This window comes from Coturnix japonica, chromosome 2 (genome assembly GCF_001577835.2).
Source record: "Coturnix japonica isolate 7356 chromosome 2, Coturnix japonica 2.1, whole genome shotgun sequence".
In the NCBI taxonomy this organism is placed as follows: Eukaryota; Metazoa; Chordata; class Aves; order Galliformes; family Phasianidae; genus Coturnix; species Coturnix japonica.
In genome coordinates this window covers 50,866,104-50,884,725 of record NC_029517.1, presented here as the reverse complement: position 1 = coordinate 50,884,725, position 18,622 = coordinate 50,866,104, and the positions used below count along the sequence as shown (strand labels likewise).

General features: G+C 45.1%; 1 protein-coding gene across 1 annotated transcript; it reads right to left on the bottom strand.

Moving 5' to 3' along the window:
• Window positions 1–932: 932 nt before the first annotated feature.
• Window positions 933–18,133, bottom strand: UBE2QL1 (ubiquitin conjugating enzyme E2 Q family like 1). Its single transcript, XM_015854374.2, has 2 exons — window positions 16,751–18,133; window positions 933–2,262 (listed from the first exon to the last, which is right to left on the bottom strand). The coding sequence occupies exons 1-2, from the start codon at window positions 17,555–17,557 to the stop codon at window positions 2,131–2,133; spliced, it is 939 nt and encodes a 312-aa protein (XP_015709860.1). The 5' UTR covers window positions 17,558–18,133; the 3' UTR covers window positions 933–2,130.
• Between the last annotated feature and the right edge of the window lie 489 nt (window positions 18,134–18,622).

Sequence of the window (18,622 nt, the reverse complement as noted above, 5' to 3'; positions counted from 1 at the left end):
AAGAGCTTTTCAGAAGGGAAATAAACCTTTCCAGCTTTCCCGTGATAGATCTCTCTATACATTTTCAGTAACTCCCACTAGGGACTGCAAATTATACAATGCCTAACTAAACATACTTGCTTCCTCTCTCCTAGCAGAGAGCAAAAAAAGCGTTCATAAAAATGGATAACTAAATTACTTGAAATGTTATTCCTCTCTCAAAGGACACATTCTGCAGCTGGATGCACAGAAGCGACACACAGTTGGAGAGGGAAAGCATATATACACTGAATTACAGCATTGTCTCCGAGTATAAAACAGGGTGAGATAAATCACAGCAAGATCTGTGTAGATTTATGGTAAAAAGCATTTCCAGTTATAAGTGAGATAAGGCACACCATGTGGGTGTCACAAATGGTCAGAGGAGAAAGAAAAGGCAAAAAGGGAAAGTGTGAGAAACCAGCGATGTTCACAAGACTGTGTGACTCTGACCTGCATAGCCATTTTGGTGAAAGCTCTGATTGTTTTCCTCTCCATCGAGCTGACAAACAGCCACACTGTCAAAGCAGATGAACTGAGCAGTGGTTTTGCACCAGTACTGCATGAATATCTATCTGCTCTGCTACTTCTTACTTCGTGCTCTCGTTCCTTCGTTCCTCTTTGGTCTTCTCTGTTGTGTGCAGTCTTACATCAAAGCCCCGGAACTCTCTGTACGGTCTTCAATGCTGCTACAACACAACCAGAACCCAGTCAACCACTTCTACTTGGCTTTGTGTTTGACATGCAAAGGAAAGCGTTTTCAAGCGTGCCCTTCTCCCCCCTCCAAATTACATTCTTACAAATGATACTGTCCTGCTTTCAATTAAAATACCACCATCATATGATTTCACAGTAGGAAATCTATTATTTTGAATACAAAGGTTGGCCAAAATGATTAAATTCTTGAGGCAACAAAAATGATACTGGTGATTTTATTCAGCATGTGTCCAATACGATTTTCCATTCAGAATCCACATTTTTAATGCTTTTCTTATTCCATTCTAAACATTACCTTCAGCTTTTATGGAGTCCCTTAAGAAAGTTTTCCCATTTGTTTACCAGAAAACTTAAATCTCAATGATTAAATAATAGGACACTTATATACATCAGTGGGTTTTCTCAGATACTGGGCTCTAAGTACATACAATGTCTATTGAGTAGAAAGAAAAAAGAAAAATCCAGTCATGCAAATCATCTTACAAACCATGTTTCATTTGCTTCAAGAATTTTCCGTTTCTGGCGTATCCTTTTAAAATGAAGCAGACAATTGTTAAGGTTGCTTTGTCCATTTCCACTTGTTTGTTTTGCCGTTTTGAAGAACTGAGGGGCCACATGCGACTGCAGAAGGTTCTGGCAGGGTAATTAATGCTTCTGCTACCACCAACCACTCCGAGCCCTGGTGTGGATGTGTTTAAAGAAAAAAAACCACCTAACCTTCAGCTAACTGCACTGCTTTATTTCTGAACAGCACATCACAGTATCAGCATAGATCGCGCACCGTAACCGGTTGGATGATTCCACTTAATAATTTGTCAACACTAGGACCTTTCAGCATTTTAATTCCTGTTTCACTTATGAATTAAAGGTCATATATAGAGCACAAATGAGGTCTAAATTTAGTCACAGCAGACCACAGTTCCACATAAAGACAAATCTTCAAGTTATGTTGACCTGCTAGGAGACAAAGATAAACAGCACAGCAAACATGTACCTGCAATGCACTGCTTCCCTATTAAATATTAACTGTTTCATTTACATTTAAATGAACTGAGCAGTAATGGATAGACTTTCCGATACTGCTGTTTGGTGCTGCTGTCATGGAAAGAAGCTGAAGACAATGTGGGCTGTATGGGGGCAAATGATGCAATCTCAACATCCGCTCAAGTGACTTCAATGACGACCATTCTCCAGTCTTGAAACGTAATCCTAAACAGCATCTTTTTTTTCCCCTCTCCCTCTGTAAACACATCTGTTCATAAATAACTTAGATGTCTCCTTGACATTCATGGTATGTAACTGAAGCTGAAGTAGAAAAGGATGGGCGGTGTACAGCACTGAGGAGATGTCACAGTACTTTTGTTCAGCATTTTTGTTAAGTGCGGGTTGCTAACATCAGCCATCAGAGACGGGTGGAGTGACCCACCCATATTTTTCATGGGTCTTCACCAAACTCTTAAATGTTGCTTCAGCTTCCTTTCGACTGAACGACTTTTTTGATTTGCCAGCTTTTCTGCAGATACGGCCCTGCACCGAACAAAAGAGAAAACCTTCATTAAGCATGTGAATATACGCAGCTGGAAACCATAGCTTACATTTTCAACACCTCCAGGCATTAGGCACTCAGTTGCAGATCCCAGAAAGCATAGCTCCCAAACTGGGAACTGGGGCAGGCAAATACGCTATTAGAGATCATTAAACATTATAATGCAGTAATGGAAAAAAACAAAACAACAAACAAAAAATAACCCAAAAACCTCTGCGGGGCTTTTCTCCCCAGTGAGCCCCTGCGCTGGCACACTGCCCTTCTGGGCTCACTGCTCTTTCTTTATGCATGTGGGCTGTGCAGATGAAGGTAAGGATATCTGCTCCACAGCACTCAGCGTGCAGGCCCTCACTGTGCAGTCCAAAGGCAGCATTAAGTAGGTGTGCAGCCCCAGGCCCTTTCCTGCTGCTAGAGGGAGGGCTCCACAGGTCACCCCCATGCTCCAGGAACCAGCATGGGTCTGAGAAGACAGACAGACATTTCAGAGCAATTTTTATGCCATGCTTATAAAGCAGTCTGAGGTAAGACTGACTGTGGGGCAACCAATGACTGGAAAAGCACCACAAAAGTGACGCATTTCTGCTTGCTCCATCTCAGTGCCACCTGTACCCACCCCACCACACTCTGCTGCTAATGCAGAACATCACTACAAAACGTGCATTGCCCCTGAAACACACTTCATTTGCCTTTTCCTCTGACCTGTCAGAAACAAACAGCCCTGGGATTTCTTGCAGGCAGGAGCACCTGCTTACTTCCAACCTACATTAGAAAAAATTCCTATTTACATACTACCGCCTCGTGACAAGTTGACTTGATAATACCCGAATACATATGCATCTAACCATACTGCACTTTTATTACTTTGCAATTAATTATTACCTTTAAACATACGGCAGTATATAATTTCAAATCCTTGCATGGCAACACAGACAATTAGTTTGTTATTAATAGCCCACCTTATTTTGCACATTGGTCTGTGTCAATTACAAAGCAGCAGAAGAAAGAAACATAGCTGTAAATTTCTTCCATTCTACCGCACTAATACTCTTTAAAGCATTTGTGCCTATTGGATTTGTCACAAAATAGATGTTTATTAAAACCAAGAACAGTAATTTCTCCAACTTGTCAGCCTGCACTTGTTTGGAACATATCGTATTTGATGAGCAAATACCACAGGATCCAAGTTATTGCTCTTATTTTTTGCACTCTTTAGCTCAGAAGGATGCAGTAATTATTACTGAGAAAATGATTAGCTGCGGGGAGGAAAAGAATAAAGCATGGGGGAAAAAGAAAACCATGCACTCTACCCTCAGAGTATTGCTAAATAAGATTCCTCTGCAGTCATCTGAGAAAGCCGTCAAAATACCGCACAGATACCGTTCTGTTCAGCACCACTACTGCTACAACTAAACCATGGATGCAGGATGTTAAAAAAGGCCGTTTCTCATTCCTGTCCTTAAAAGTCGTTTTCATGTGTGCTCTGACTTCTCTTCTAGAAAACCTGAGATTAGGAAGTTCGTTTCACTCTTGATTCATCCCTCCCTGGTTTTCTCAGATACAGCTATTTTACCTTTCGATGCTTTTCTTCCTATCCCCCATTTATAAATTGGCGGTGTATTTTCTCTTCAAATAGCCCGCTAGACTGAACAGCGAGACAACTTCCCTATCCCCATACTAAAGTGGTGATTAGTATTTTGCAAATAAGGGTGGTCTGAAGGGCACTCAGCCCTGAAGACTTGTTTGCTTAAAAAGAAGTAGTTCTTTTTCAGTAATTTAGTAATTAAATAAAACTAGGTAACACTTTCACAACTTTCCAAGTGCTACTTTTGATATTGCTCTTCCCTGGAGAATTACTGCTCCAGCTGGGTGCTGCACACACGACGTGTTCCCATTGAGTTATTCAATTCCATATGCTGCAGTAGTTACAAAACATATTTTGTATGTTTTTCCCAGTCCAAGCTTCCGTTGGAAGCATACTTGGAGAAATATAGGAAAAGTTAATGCAAATTGCAGCAGAAGATGAAATTAGCAAGGGAAATTATGTCTTCAAAATGTCACCCATTAAGTACTTTTGAATGTATATATAAACCTGATTCAGTACTTTGTTTATAGATTAGACCAATTCACCATCTCATCTTAGACACATGTTTTTGTTGTTTTTTTTTTTTTATAATTTAAAGCTCTTATACCCTTCTGAATCATCTGCATAGCCCCTACTACAGTATGATCTATGTCTTCTTCAGTTTTAAGCAAGTTTTAATACTAGTCCGTATTCAGAAATAGGATCTTGGTGTTCAGAACAGCCACCACTCACATCCAGTGTCAACTGCTTACTGCTTTGAAAAAGGAAAGAAGTCTTTGATGTCAGAGTACCGTAGCGAGCATCATGCCACCTAAAATGACACTGGAACTGCAGGAGAGAAAATGAGCATTGTCCCATGATTTTCTCATACTTCTTTTTAGTGTGACAAATCCATAAAGCCAATTCTAAAACACAATCACGTACCACATGCAGGTTAAGTGTATACCATGCCATCAAAGACCATCTAACTGTACTGGATGCAGTCTACTCATTTCCATATGTTTATATAGCAAATACGGTCACCACTGTCTCATATTAACCAATACCTGACAGGTGTTTATAATTTGTTTAAAATTTAACCTTGTGGTTTGAATGCTTCCCTTCCTGGTGCCTCAAATAAATCTCAGCAAGAAGGGTGGAACGTCAGTCAAAATAATCTGGATGATTTTAAGTTGGCACTAGAGTGGTATCTACCATGTTAAGGTCTTCTGTCTTTTTGCTATTCCCAAAAAACTCTCCCCAGTTTTAACTAAAAATGGCATTTTTGTGCATATTTATAAAATATCATCAAACAATTTTAACAGGCGTTATCACCCGCCCTGACTACACCTTGTTTTCCAATTGCTATCTAAACGTACAGTCATGTTAAGTCTGGTCAGGAGACCGTGAGCTGCTGCATATTGTAAACATGAAAAAATATATTAAATGTGGTATGCAAATACAGGACTGCCATAGCTCAACTGTGCACAACTGCACTGGGACTGATTTCCAAACCACACACGTCACTGCCACCGTGGCAAGGCACACAGATCATTTGCATCACTGATATTTTGAGGTGCCTGGCACCCAACCAAGAAAAGTATCAAACCAATAGCTGAACAAGATCAGCACATTCCACAAAAGATTTAAAACAGAGAAAATCCAAGAAAACCTTTCATAAAGCCATTAATGTCAACTTTAGCTATGAGAAGTCGCACCAGGAGCTTATTTAAGTACTCGCAATACTTTCAGACACTCGCAGAGAGCTTCACATAAAGGAATAACTGAAAACCTAATTAAAATATAGAGTTGAAGAGAACATTTCAGATTTTGCCATCTGCTGTAACTTCATGTACTTACCAAGATGTAATTTTAACAAGCTAGAAACATGAAAGGTGAAAGTAATGACGCAGCATGGTTTACACAGCCATGCTGAAACACAGGAGAGCATGTGCTGCACTGAGCCTCCTTGTGAGTCTATGCTCCTGCTGTGCCTGGCTTTCAGGGTCACTCTTTGCCTAACTTACAAGCTGGTCTACAATACTGGTCAGGATCTCATCCACAACCCTGCTAACTAACAGGTAACTGGTAGTAGCTACAGGTCATCTTTACAGGACCTTGGCCATATTGAGTATTTCTGTTTTCAGCAACAGAACACAGGTAAGCCTCACGTATGGTCTGGCACCCAAATCTGCAAACTGCTGTGGGCAAATCTTGGGGCTTTTCTAATTCTCAGCGATGCCACAGTAGCCTCCACCTCTCTTCAACCATCAGCACAATCAGCACGTCCTCCCCCTGAGGACATGGTGTGACAGTGACGCACATCCTCACCAATATAAAACCCAACGTCAAATAGCTGTTTGAAGTTGCTTGGCACCGCTATCTGGAACGTGCCATATCTTTCCTTATCCAACAGCATCATGTCATGAAGTGGTCTGCAGACAGATTTAAGCCATGTACAGAGATACCAAATATGAAGCCTGAAGCTCTTCAGCTTGGAATCCAACTCCAACCATCTATCTGCCCACATCTAGCCTATGTTCCATGAAAAACCGTCCTGACATTCATTCCACTATTTCCAGTCCCAGGGTGGCCTGAAGGGCATTTTTTTGGCAGCAATGAAGGGATTTATCTCTCTCATCAAACCAATTAGAGTAGCTCCCAGACCGATACGCAACAGCATGCAGAGTGAGGTGCTCTTCCACCTCGTATCACTTTCAGCACTATCTGACTACAGACAGGGAACTGGCCTCTCACAAGGCCAGTCAGTCACAGACGCGTTGGCTGGAAGGGACCTCTGGAGGTCTCTAGGCCCAACCAAGCACATGGAGCTGAACCACCAACACAGGCCCAGCCCACAGCAGCACTGCACAGCTACGTTCTGGATCCTTCAGGGACAGAGGCCTCACTCAGTACTCTTTTTTTTTTTGCCTTTGCTTGTTAACATGAAACACATTACAAACAGCACACGTCTAATGTACTCAAGAAGCTAAGAGGCCTCTGAGTAGTTAGCACTAACCTTAACACAAACCCTGGTCATGCATTCCTTTCATTAATGCTTGATATGCAAACAACCTAAGAATGGTCTTCCAAGAAAAAACATACCTGTTTTCTGTACACAGGGCTAAATGCAGTCCATGTGTTTGAGTCAGCACAAGGCTGCATGGCCAAAATTTCATTTTCTCTCTTCATCTCTTCAATAGCTGTGCCATACCGCAGCCTTCCATGCCAAGAAAGAAGCAGTCTGTAGCAAATCACTTATAGGTAAATATTGAGAGAGAAAAAAAGCAGAGGTTTAGACCTCAAAAGGCTGTAGCAAGTCACTGTGCCACACTTGGCATCCACAGTGATCCCTCCAAGGACAGGAAGGATACACCCATATTGTCTCATTGTCCTCCACAGGTTATTCCAAACCAAAGGTTTTTCAGTGAGCTGGAGCACAGTGTGAGGCTCTGGTATGTAACACGTTCCACTCAGGTGACTGTGACTAATGGGCTCGGGCCTCAACTGTGCAAAGCCATGTACTGTGCAAACAGCCAAATCTGTTCAGATAAGCAGTGGAGGAATCCAACAGTTAGGACTGAACTGGCCCCGTTCTAGAATATTTAAACAAGTTTTCAGAGGAAAACACTTCGACCAGCTTTAGAGAAGCATTCAAAAGCAGGGCAATACTGAAGTGGGCTACTGTTATGCTCTCAGGACAGTGACCGGAATGTGCCGTATCACTGTTAAGAGTGTAATACACACACTTCCACCTCTTGATACATGGTTTCATTTTATTTATTTTCCTTCATGTATCAATGAAACACAATCGACTAGGCCCAAAACTGCATACATTTTCTACTGCACTAACAGGCTACTGTTACCTAAAACAAAGCAGTATAGCAAATGATGCAGATAAATACCATTAACATTGCAGAGTAAGTGAACTAAAAACATGATGTTTTTCTGCAAATGTATGATTTTTGAAGCTGTATTTCCTTGTCTTTTTTAAATCTCTTTTTTTAAGGATAATCCATACAAAGAAGTGGTAACTCAGCGAGTTCCAGCTTTAAAGCATCCTATAAATTGCTCCTTCTGGGGATATGCCTTTTTTGTCCAGGAAAAAGAGATCTGAGTTCCAGTCGGGCAATTATTAACACTCCCTTGTTTGGTGCAAGCATCTTTTAATCAATACGAACACCTACAGCTTCAATCCCTGACTGCTACAGGGCACTGCGCTGCTCCTCCCCACCTTTCTCTAAGGACAGCAGTCAGCACCACAGCTTCAGCACAGCTGAGGGTTAAGGAATTTTGTACATTTAAAGAGTCAGACAAACATTGTTTTGGCAAAAGAACAAGAAAATCTTGTCAGCCAACTACATCCTTGAAATTTGCCTCCAGCCCGAAAGTTACAACATGAGTTAGATCAGAATAAAGGTGGGCTTCCATCATGATGCAGCCGTGCCACCACACTGCACCTGTTAGACTACGTGCAGAAGGGTTATTTTCTGCATCAGTTTTCTACCAAGCTCCCTGAAGTACCTCTCTCCATGCTGTCCCTGCACAGTTACTCTCTATAGCTTCCTGAAGGGAGGTTGTAGTGAGCTGGGGGTTGGCCTCTGCTCTCGTGTAATCAGTGATAGAACTAGAGGGAATGGTTTTAAACTGCACCAGGGGAGATTCAGGCTGAACATTAGGAAGTATTACTTCTCGGAAAGGGTAGTCAGGCATTGGAATGCACTGCCCAGGGAGGTGGTGGAGTCACCGACCATGGGAGTGTTCAAGAAACGTCTGGATGTTGTGTTGAGGAATATGATTTAGCAGGGAAGTATTGGTAATGGCTGGACTAGATGATCTTTCTAGGTCTTTTCCAACCTTGATAATTCCGTGATTCTGTTACTGACAGTGATTGCTTTGTCCAGGTGAGGTGAACGTGTTCCTTGAAAGGCCCGGTTGAATGGGGCCATGGGCAGCTTGGTCTGGTATTAAACGTGGAGGTTGGTGGCCCTGCCCGCAGCAAGGGGTGTTGGAGCATGATGATTCAAGCCATTCTAATATATGATTCTATTATATGAAAGAGCCAGAAGCATGACAGCCCTCTCTGCACGTGTCCACAGGTCCTCCACATCACCAAACTGAAGTCAACCAGGTTGAACGCTGCCATGGCTGCGAAGCAAAGTAACTCAAAACAAAGCAAAGCAAAGCATCCTTTTTGACAGGTGTTGAAGACAAAGGAGCCACAGCCCAGATCGCAATGTCTGTCTTCATGTTTCGCAAAGGTACACCATAGCAATAGAAACTGAACAAACGAAAGTAAAAAGCAGGTTACCTCTGGGAACATTTAAATGACAGAAGACCAAATTGGGTAGGACTAGTGTCACAAGCCAGTGCGCTTGTTCCTCCGTCTCCTGACTGCGATATGTTTCATATTGATGCACATGGACATCTTAGTCAGAACCCTCATTTCCAACTGCTTTAAGCACGTATCCTCAAAGCACCTTTAGAAAATGGGTTATCTGTATTTCACAGATGGGAGAGAAGACTATAGAGAAGCTACATGACTTGCCCATAGCTGCACCTGAAGTCAGCCTCAAAACCCAGACGCTAGATTTGAATTTCCACTGTTCAGCTTAAACGCTCTAACAAGGAAATTTAAATTATTAACTAAAGACTAATTTTCCTCCCACATAATTATTAAACACTTCAACTCTGAGTATACTTTATAGAAATACTTAATTTTGTCAAAATTATAGGAAACCTGACGTTTAAAGAACCTTGTAGACAATGTGACAAAATTACTTCGCATTTTCTTTTTCTTTGTGATTTTTTTCTAAGGGCGCATATTCAGGAAACAAGTCCTAGAGCAAGTGGGGGGTTGTTACTATTCATAACGCAAACCTAGAACCAGGAGAAACACCTCGTCATTCTACAGCTCATGAAACTTAAGTATGAGAAACATCTGAGCTCTGGGCCATTACATAATGCAGGTCATTTCTCCCTCAGGTTTACTTTCACTCATCTTTGCGTGCAGACCTGAGATCATTAGTGATTTTTAACTTCACCAAGGAATTCATTGCAGAAAACCCAGGGCTTGTGAAGACCCTGGAGGATGACATCAATGAGGAGCTTCAATTTTAGTATCATGCACAGAATCATGAGGGGGATAAGATGAGAGTTTCCAAGGACAGACTGCATGTGCAAAAGAAAGGCATCTTGCACACATCTGAGTACATGCATGCTTGATGCACCACTCTTCAGTCTGGTGTTTAACAGGAATGGGCAAAACTAGATTGGAACGGGCAAAACTAGATTGGCTTCTTGATCCTATTTCAGAACTTGTGTATCTTAAGTATGATGCCCACTTGCCTGCTCTGCACAGATCAGTATCACAGTATCACAGTCTCGTGCGGGTTGGAAGGGACCTTAGAGATCATCGAGTCCAACCCCGGGAATCGAGCCTCCCGTGTAGCAAAGTGGCACTTCTACAGTACAGAGCACATATTTATTTTCATCGAGGTATACTTCTGTTTCTTCCCAGCTTATGCACCATCCCATGCAGCTTGTCCTGCAACTTCCCGAACTCAAGTGACTACCACTGCTTTTGCTGAGAGTTAAAACTTGACAGGAAGAGCGTTCAGCACTCAGCAGAAATGACTGCAAGCGTGTGGCTGAATGAGGTGTCAGGCAGGGCAGCCCTAAGCCACACTCTCTTCATAGAACGACAGAAAAACAGCATCCAATTTACAAGTCAGACAACTGCGCATATTAAATTTAACGTATATTTTGAGCCATTCAGACAGGATAATCACCACAGCCTCCAAAGTTCTCCCTGTTTAACTGCAGAATGATTGCACCTGGCAATCCTCACATCCCCCCCGGTGCCTAATGTCAGCATTACCTTTTTTGACAATTGCAGAAGATAATTTGTTAACGGGAAACCGTATGTGAAGGTCTGAATATGTCAAGGAAAGAGATATTCACTGTCTCTCATCGGTGTGAAGGATCTCAGGCGGGAAAAAGAAACACAGCTCCTATTAAATTACTTAACCAATATCCCACCTTGTGACTGCAGATTCTCACTGGGGGACATGCTTAACAGTAAGACATCCACCTTATGAGGACCAGAATTATCTCAGAGTTACAAATCTTCTATCTGGAAGTCTCTGGTCATGCAAGGAAATCCCTGGGTGCTGTGCAGATGCTAGGAAATCAGCCTATTTTCAAGGCAAGCCTGTAAAAGAAAAACAGCTTCCACACAGCAGAAAGTAGGTTGCTTTGGTTACTCCTCCGTGAGAACACCATGTCACCCCTCAGGGACTAGGCTTTCTGCATTTGAAAAAATACAATTCTCACACAAAGAGTCTGACAGAACACACAAACGCTACAGCTCACTCTACTTGAACTCTTTCGCTTAAGAAAATGAGGACTTCTTCTACAGCTTAAGGAAGAATTTTGCCCTCCTGAGCAAGTTCAATTTTGTTACGAACCAAAACATCGATTCTTTTGAGTTTTGATTCAGAAGATCAGCCAAGTACTGCACGGAAGAATCAGTTCCATTTGCCATAAAAGCAAGTTCCAAAATGGGCGGTTTGTTTCAATTTAGTGATTTTACTTATTTGATGACTATTTAACACTGAGAATGATAGCTAAATGTATCTTAAAATCCCTAAAAATCTTCCTTTCTGTGCTTTGAAGGGGTAAAAATGGTGATTACATTCCCTCCGCTTTTTAGAAGAATTAAAGCTGCCTCCTACTTCAACGAGTTAGAATCCTTGTGTCTTCATTCCTCTCAGTAGAATATATTTGCATGATAATAGAGTCTATAGTCAGAAGAGCAATATATCAGAGTACACATGAACAATGTTTTTTTCCAGCCCATTCATCATTCCCAGCATCTCAATGTGGCAAATATATGCTCCCTCTTAAAATTCAGCTTGAAAATGAGGGATTTCTCAATTGCAATAAAAGAGAAACCTTCGAAGGCCAATATATCTGATTTTCCTCTCTATAACTAAACAATATTCTTTGTCACCTCTTCAACTCAGCATTTATACCTTTTCATGGGGAACAAACCCCATAATATATTCTTGGCTTCCTGTGTAATCTCTGTATATTAGTCAATATATATTCAGAGGCAGTCCTAACCTTGAAGGCAACCGGCATCATTTGCTCTGGCAATAAATCAAAAGCTAAAAGCAACATAGTTTTATTTTTAAGGTCCTAATATGGAGACGGCCCCAAATAACTGAGAGGCCATTGAGTCCTCTACAACTGTCCGCAGCATTTGAGATCAGCTGATTTTTTCAAGGCTGCTGTCCTCAAAACGAGGATCTGGAGTAGGAAAGCTCATGGATTTGCAATTAATTTACGCTATATGTATTTGAAAGACCTGGAGCCTGCTGACCTCCTGGATACCATGCAAGCCCCATCTGCTATCTGCTCTCTCACACTTTTGTTTGAGAGGATGGAGAGGGAGTAGTTTAGACTACGAGTAACAGCTACATTCTGTGCTTGCTTTTCTTCATAAAACAAGCCCCCAAATCTTAATCACAAATTACATCTGGCTTTGATTTGAGGTGCAGATCAGCAAGAGCACTTATGGCTATGGATCCACCATTCAGTACACTCTGAGAAAATCCCTATGTTCTTGTATTTTGTTGCAATGGCAGAATGAGGGCCTGTTTTCCTCAAAACAAAGAACATTTTCCATAAGACTATCTGCAGACCTGACAGTCACTTTCAGCTGGTAGACCTGTCCTCAGCCTCTGTGGAGAGAGCCGGGGCCTCAGAAAAAAGGACAAGGCCTCCACCAATCAGTTGCCAGCTTAGGCCCAAATTCCTCAAGGCATCCTATGCAGCTGTATTAGCCGTACCCATAAAATAGAAAAGATGTAGTTTTGTTCTCTTTGAAGCTGCTACTAAGCCAATGTCAAATCATTCCTTTCTGGAGAGAAACAACATGGATTTATTTCATTTTTCCAAGTGCCTGCAAACATTATCCAAGGAAACAAGCTGCACGATCTTTTTCTTCTAAATATAAAGTGCTAGTGTTTGGTTTTGTGTATTAAAAGACGCAAAATCCCTTCCACTTCTGGGCAACGTCTGTTTTTTCTTTGGGACCGTATCATCTGCAGCATCTTCAGATGAAAGCCTGCTCCTGAGCCCCATGCCAGCCTGGGTGACGTGCATCACCTAGTGAGGATCACAACCAGCCACCCACTCCTTCACTGCTCTCGTATGACTAGCACTGGTGCCACTGCCTTCACCCAGCTACTCATGTTATTAGTCTTACCATCACAACTGTACTGTTATCAGGAAACTGAGAACAACAGATGCATTCTTAAACCCCTCCTCTCCTTAATTTCAGACTATTGTGAGGTAGCACCACTTGGCAGGCCATTCCCACAGCCTAGATGAGAGGGCAGACATGGGAGGTCCTGCCAGGCAGGTTGCCTTCAAGATACCCAACAACCAGCATTTATGTTACTTAGTATCACCCCAGGTTCATATTCCCTTGGCTTAGCTCCTAGCCCCACCATGGGCTGATGGCAACCTTAACTGGGGCTCAGTAGGGCCAAGCGTCTGCCCAAAGGAGCGAAGCCAGTGAGCGTTTGACTCAACATGAAGCTGTCCCCTTGAATCCAAGGCTGCAGTTGAGCTAAGGACAACACCAAGTTTATAAAATAAGATTCTGGATTGCAGACAGATAAACAGTCTTAGGCCTTTGATGTACTGAGAATTCCCCTCAAGATACTGACTAGGGCTGTGTGAATAATTGACTTATTCAGCTGAATAGCTGAACCAACCAACCAAACAAACCCCAACTTGTTTGGCAATTAACATTTTTTTTCCCCTTTAAAACAGAAAAAAACATAGTTAGAGGTTGGTGAATTGTTTCATTCAAACAGAAATTATCTCTCTTCCATTAAAATATTTTCTTCCAGACAAAAGCTATCTAAAAAAAATTCAATTCAAGCTTTCCAATAGGAAACAAGGGTATGGAGAAACCCAAAATAGTTACTAAGCCAATGGGAATGCCTCTGAATCCCATAATGTAAAACATTGTAACAAGCAATGTTACCCGAGGCATTCGGATCCTGCCTGGGAAACGCAGAGAAATACCCATCCTATGTAAGAATCCAATGCAGGATAAAACTCCTGCTCGAGTTTGGGAACTGGGACCTAACACCTCAAGCAGTGGACCAGCCGTGCAGAGGTCTTCCTACAAACCAAACTCCTGAATTAGATGTTTCACTTGAGAGACATTAAGACAATTTCTCTCAGTTTTTCTTATGCTCTGCTAAAAGGTTTGCAATATCTGTCAGAAAAATCTGAAACTGTCAAGAGTCCTGATTGCCTCGAAATGTATTTTCAGTGCTACTCCATGAGCTTTTCCACCACTCTGTCAACAAAATAAGGAAATAAATAAAGAAGGTCCTATAGATTCGGAGGTCAACAACTCGATATACCAAGAAGAGCTAAAACCCAGCGCAGAACAGTAACGCCACAGTTAGTATTGCAAAATGGCAATGGAAAGAAATAGTGAATGAAATCAGCCACCTTAGTTTTATCATTCAAACTGTCAAAAGGAAAAACGCATGCTGGTGGAAAGTTCAGCCCTGCCTACTCACATCTGCGTTTGCGTTACAGACACGCACCCTCAGATGTGTCACAGCCCTGACTGTGATGACTTCATGCTACATCACCACTCCACGCGTGGGTGACGTTTCTCCTGAAGGTCCCAATGGCCCCATGCTCCCAGCAGGACCCACATGGCAAGGCTGCCTCTGAGGATGATTTGCCCTGGACTTTAGCATGAGCTGCACTACACCCACTGTTAACTACTACTGATTTTTAATTTAGAAATCAAACCATGTCCCTGATTGAGGCCGCTGCTATTTGTTCAGGAAGAGCCACTGCGGGCAGTGAGGCTGCCTACAGCATGACAGCAGTTACCTCAAAGCAGCCTTGCAGCTCAGGGGAATACACAGTACCCTCTGCTTCCGACATTTCTGCTGCCGCATTCTCTTTCTAAAAATTACAGCCCAAAGCACATTACCTTCACAATAAAAAACCAAAACAGGGATCCAGGAGTGTCTGCTGTATTTTGAGCCCTATTATGCAATTGAATCAAGATTACATAACCAGAGTGTGATTACAGAAATGTGGCTCCCATTACACAGAGCCTGGCTACAGTTACAGAGCGGCAGCCCATCGCAGATTACACATCTGCAACTGAGAAATTGAATTTATTGTTAATATCACCTATTAGCTTGGAACGCACACTCTGAGACTTGGGAACACGCATCTCGCAGCTACTGAGCTACTAAGTTACCAGCAGCTGTTTATTTCATCCTTTTATTTCACCCCCCACACAGTATCCGTTTTATAATTAACATCTTGAACTTGTGGAAGAATGTTATTGGAACTCTTGTATATTAAACGTGCCTACTAACGATGCTCTCATAAACATCCTTTGGTATCAGTAACTGCCGTGACTTTGGGGAAAACTCTTATAGGATTTAGAGCAAAATAAAGGATATATAGCTACACATTTATTACTAACTCAATAATTTAGTGTTTTTCTTAACCGACTCATTTTATGATGTCAATGAATCTTAAGCGTTTAACATTCAACATTTGATGCTGCTGCGCTGAAACTGTTGAGGGGGAAAAAGGGGGAAAAAAAAGCAGAGCCAATTTAGCACTGGCCTCCTAAATTCTTGTTAAAAATAACAAGAAATATAATTGCTGTGATAAGAGATGAGTTAATAAATTGTGTGACATAGTAGGAGTAGCTGCAGAACTTTGGTATGCCTTAATGGGCTCCGTGTAAATGAAGGCTGCTTTTTGTTCTGTGTTTTTTTTTCCTTAGGAGGTGTTCTTTATACCCCAAGGTGACCTAGAGAACCTGGCCTCTTCAAAGGAAAGGCAGAGAAAAATACAATCTGATTGAAAAAAAAGCACAGTAGGCCTGGATCGTTCAATAAAGGAGAAAAAGCCACGTAGAAACGAGTCCTCCCAACACTCAGATTTTCTGTGTTAAGACAAACTAAGCAGAGGCAAACAGGAGTGACATTCTCTTTCCCAAGCAAATGGAAAAATATGTTATTTGCTCTTCTCCTCACTTCCAAGATACCAATACAAGAAGTTACACAGCATCATGCAGTGACTGATGAGGAGCTGTGCCTGGCACAGAGCTCAAGGGCGTTCACGAGGTGAGCAGAAAAACCAACCAACTCAGCTACGGGTACGCTACGCTGCCCACTACAGTGACCACAACAGGCTTCACCACTAATAGTTACCCAGTTATTAAAAACAACTTATGAATTACTTCACTCCCTGGGATATTCTGCAGAAGAAGGGGAAATAAAAAGAAATAAAACATGTTGATTCAGCTGGGGACAGATGAGATGAGAGGGCTGGAGCAGCCAGGAACCTCCTGAGGAGGGGAGAAAGGAGAGGGAGCTGCAGAGTCACCCTGCATGAGGTGCTACCTCTGGGCAATGGCACTTGAAGCTGGCACAGCTCTGCCACAGCAAAGCCAGGTTTGGGCTCCAAAGGCCACCGTGGAGGACAGAGGCAGACAAAGCCCTGCACCAGAAGCTGGGCTTCACACAAGAAGCCAGCCAGTATGGGGCCCTGCCGGCATGGCTGACCAGCTGGCAAAGGATGCCAGCCCCAAGCCCCAGCAGGTGCTGCAGAGCCCCTCATGCTTTGGGGCTCAGCATGCGACCATCACACGCTTTGATGCCAAGAGGAGGGACGCAGGAGGGCTCGGTGGGGTACCTGCCCCTCGCCCCTCCGTGTTGTCCCGTGTCTCTGCCAAGAGAAGCCAGCCAAAATCAGCATTAGGCAGGACCCCATCATCCCCGGGGCCTCTATCCCAGCGGGGGCAGGGCCACCCCGCGCCCCTCGGCCCCTACCTGCCCCTTGACCAGGCTGGCGGCGAACTGCCTCATGACGGCCTCCACGGTGTAGGCGCTGGACCAGCCGCGGGGAGTGAGAAGCTCCATGCAGATGGCCCCGCCGTCCAGCACGTAGCCGTTCTCCAGGCGGGGGCTGAGTACCCTCATGAAGGGCGGCGAGAAGGGGAAGTTGTCGGGGAAGGTGAGGTTGAGTAGGATGTACTCCGTGTTGGTCTCCTTCATGTCCTGCCACAGCACCGAGTCCTTGTCCACCTGGTGCAGCTTCACGTTCCAGTCGAAGAGGCTCTCGTCCACCAGCTCCACCGAGATGAAGCGGTCGCTGAGCCGCGCGATGTCCTGCAGCTCCTTCATCAGCCGCCGGGTCCGCACCTGCGTGCAGTGCTGCTGCCGGCCCGCGGGCGCCAGCGGCCCCGAACCCGACGCCAGCGGCACCAGCGGAGCCGAGCCCGGCCCGGAGCTGGAGCCGGGCCGCTGCGGGGCCGCCTCCCTACCCGCGCCGGACTCCCGGGCAGCCTCCCGCGGCTTCTCCCGGCCGCCGCCCGTGCGTGGCGGCGGGGGCTGCTTGGCCGGCTCCGGCGCCTTCTTGGTCTTGCGGCCGCCGGGGCTGCTCTCGCTGCTGCTGCTGCTGCAGCCGCCTCCGGGGGGGCCCTGCGGCTGGGGCTTGTTGCTGCCGTTCTTCGGGCCGCCCCGGCCGCGGAGCGAGGAGCCCTGCTGGCTGCTGCGGTGGTGGTGATGGTGCTTGGGATCCTCCGTGTCCCGGTTGTGCAGCCGGATCAGCCCGATTTTCCGCAGCAGAGTGGCCATGTCGTAACGCGGCCGCGGTGCCTCCTGCCGCTATTTTCTATCTATCCCTCTATCTTTATTCTGGAGCTCCGGCGGTGGGCGGGGGGGCGGCGCCGCGCGGGCGGGGACCCCTCCGCGCCGCTCGGCTCCGGGCGCAGGGGCGGCGGGCAGGGAGGCGGCGGCGGCGGCGGTGCGGGAGGACGTGCGGCCGCCGCTCAAACGCCTCCTCCCCTCGCTAGGGCTGCTGCGAGCGGCATTGCGGCGCGGGGGCTGCTGGCGGGGACATCACGGCCCGGCGGCCGCGGCCATCATCCCGTCAAAAAGAAGAAGGAAAAAAAAAAAAGGAGAGGGAAGCGCAAAAGTGAGCCCCCTCCCCCCGCGCTGCAGATGGCCTCCCCGGCACCTTCGGCTCACACCCACCCGAGCCAATCCCCGGCGGGCCGGTCTCCTCGGAGCGCCTGGCGCCTCCCCCGGGCGGGGGGACCCCGCTCGCTCGCGGCGGCGCAGCGCGCCCGGACTCTTTGTTCGGCGCCGCCGCGGCCGGGCCGTGCCGCAGACCCCGCGCTGTCTCCGCGCCGAGCTGCCGGCTCCTTCCGAACCGTCCCGCTCCGCAGCGCCGCCGCCCGGCCGCAAGGTGCCCCGCGGGGATCCGCGCTGCGGCAGTGCGGCCCGGGGCTCGTGCCGGGGGTCAGCGCTGCTGCTGCGGCGCCGTTATACGTGGTACGCTTGTTCTTGGACTGAAACGCATCGCTGTGTGTGAATCTGTGGTGCAGATCTGTATGTATACGCTCCTAAACACACAGTTTCACCTGTAAAGCGCACAAAAGTGACGCGATTTTATATACCTATTCTTTGAAAACATTCTGTTTTCATCAAAAACTGAGTAACTGACTTGCTTCCATACTAATGATAGGGTCTGCCTACATTTTTGGCCTCCAGTTGTGCCAAAAGAGGTCCAGGCTGGATATTAGAAACAATCTATTCTCAGAAAGAGTGGTGAGGCAGCAGCAAAGGCTGCCTAGGAAAGTGGTGGAGTCACCGTCCCTAGAGGTGTTCAGGAAATGTGTAGATGTGGCACTGAGGGAC

What these genes read in the sequence shown, in the direction of transcription:
- UBE2QL1 (XM_015854374.2), bottom strand. Translation starts at nt 17,557, where the DNA reads ATGGCCACTCTGCTGCGGAAAATCGGGCTGATCCGGCTGCACAACCGG. An exon ending in CCAGCCTGGTCAAGGGGCAG is followed by an intron (nt 2,263 to 16,750) that starts GTAGGGGCCGAG and finishes TGTTCGGTGCAG; the next exon opens with GGCCGTATCTGCAGAAAAGC.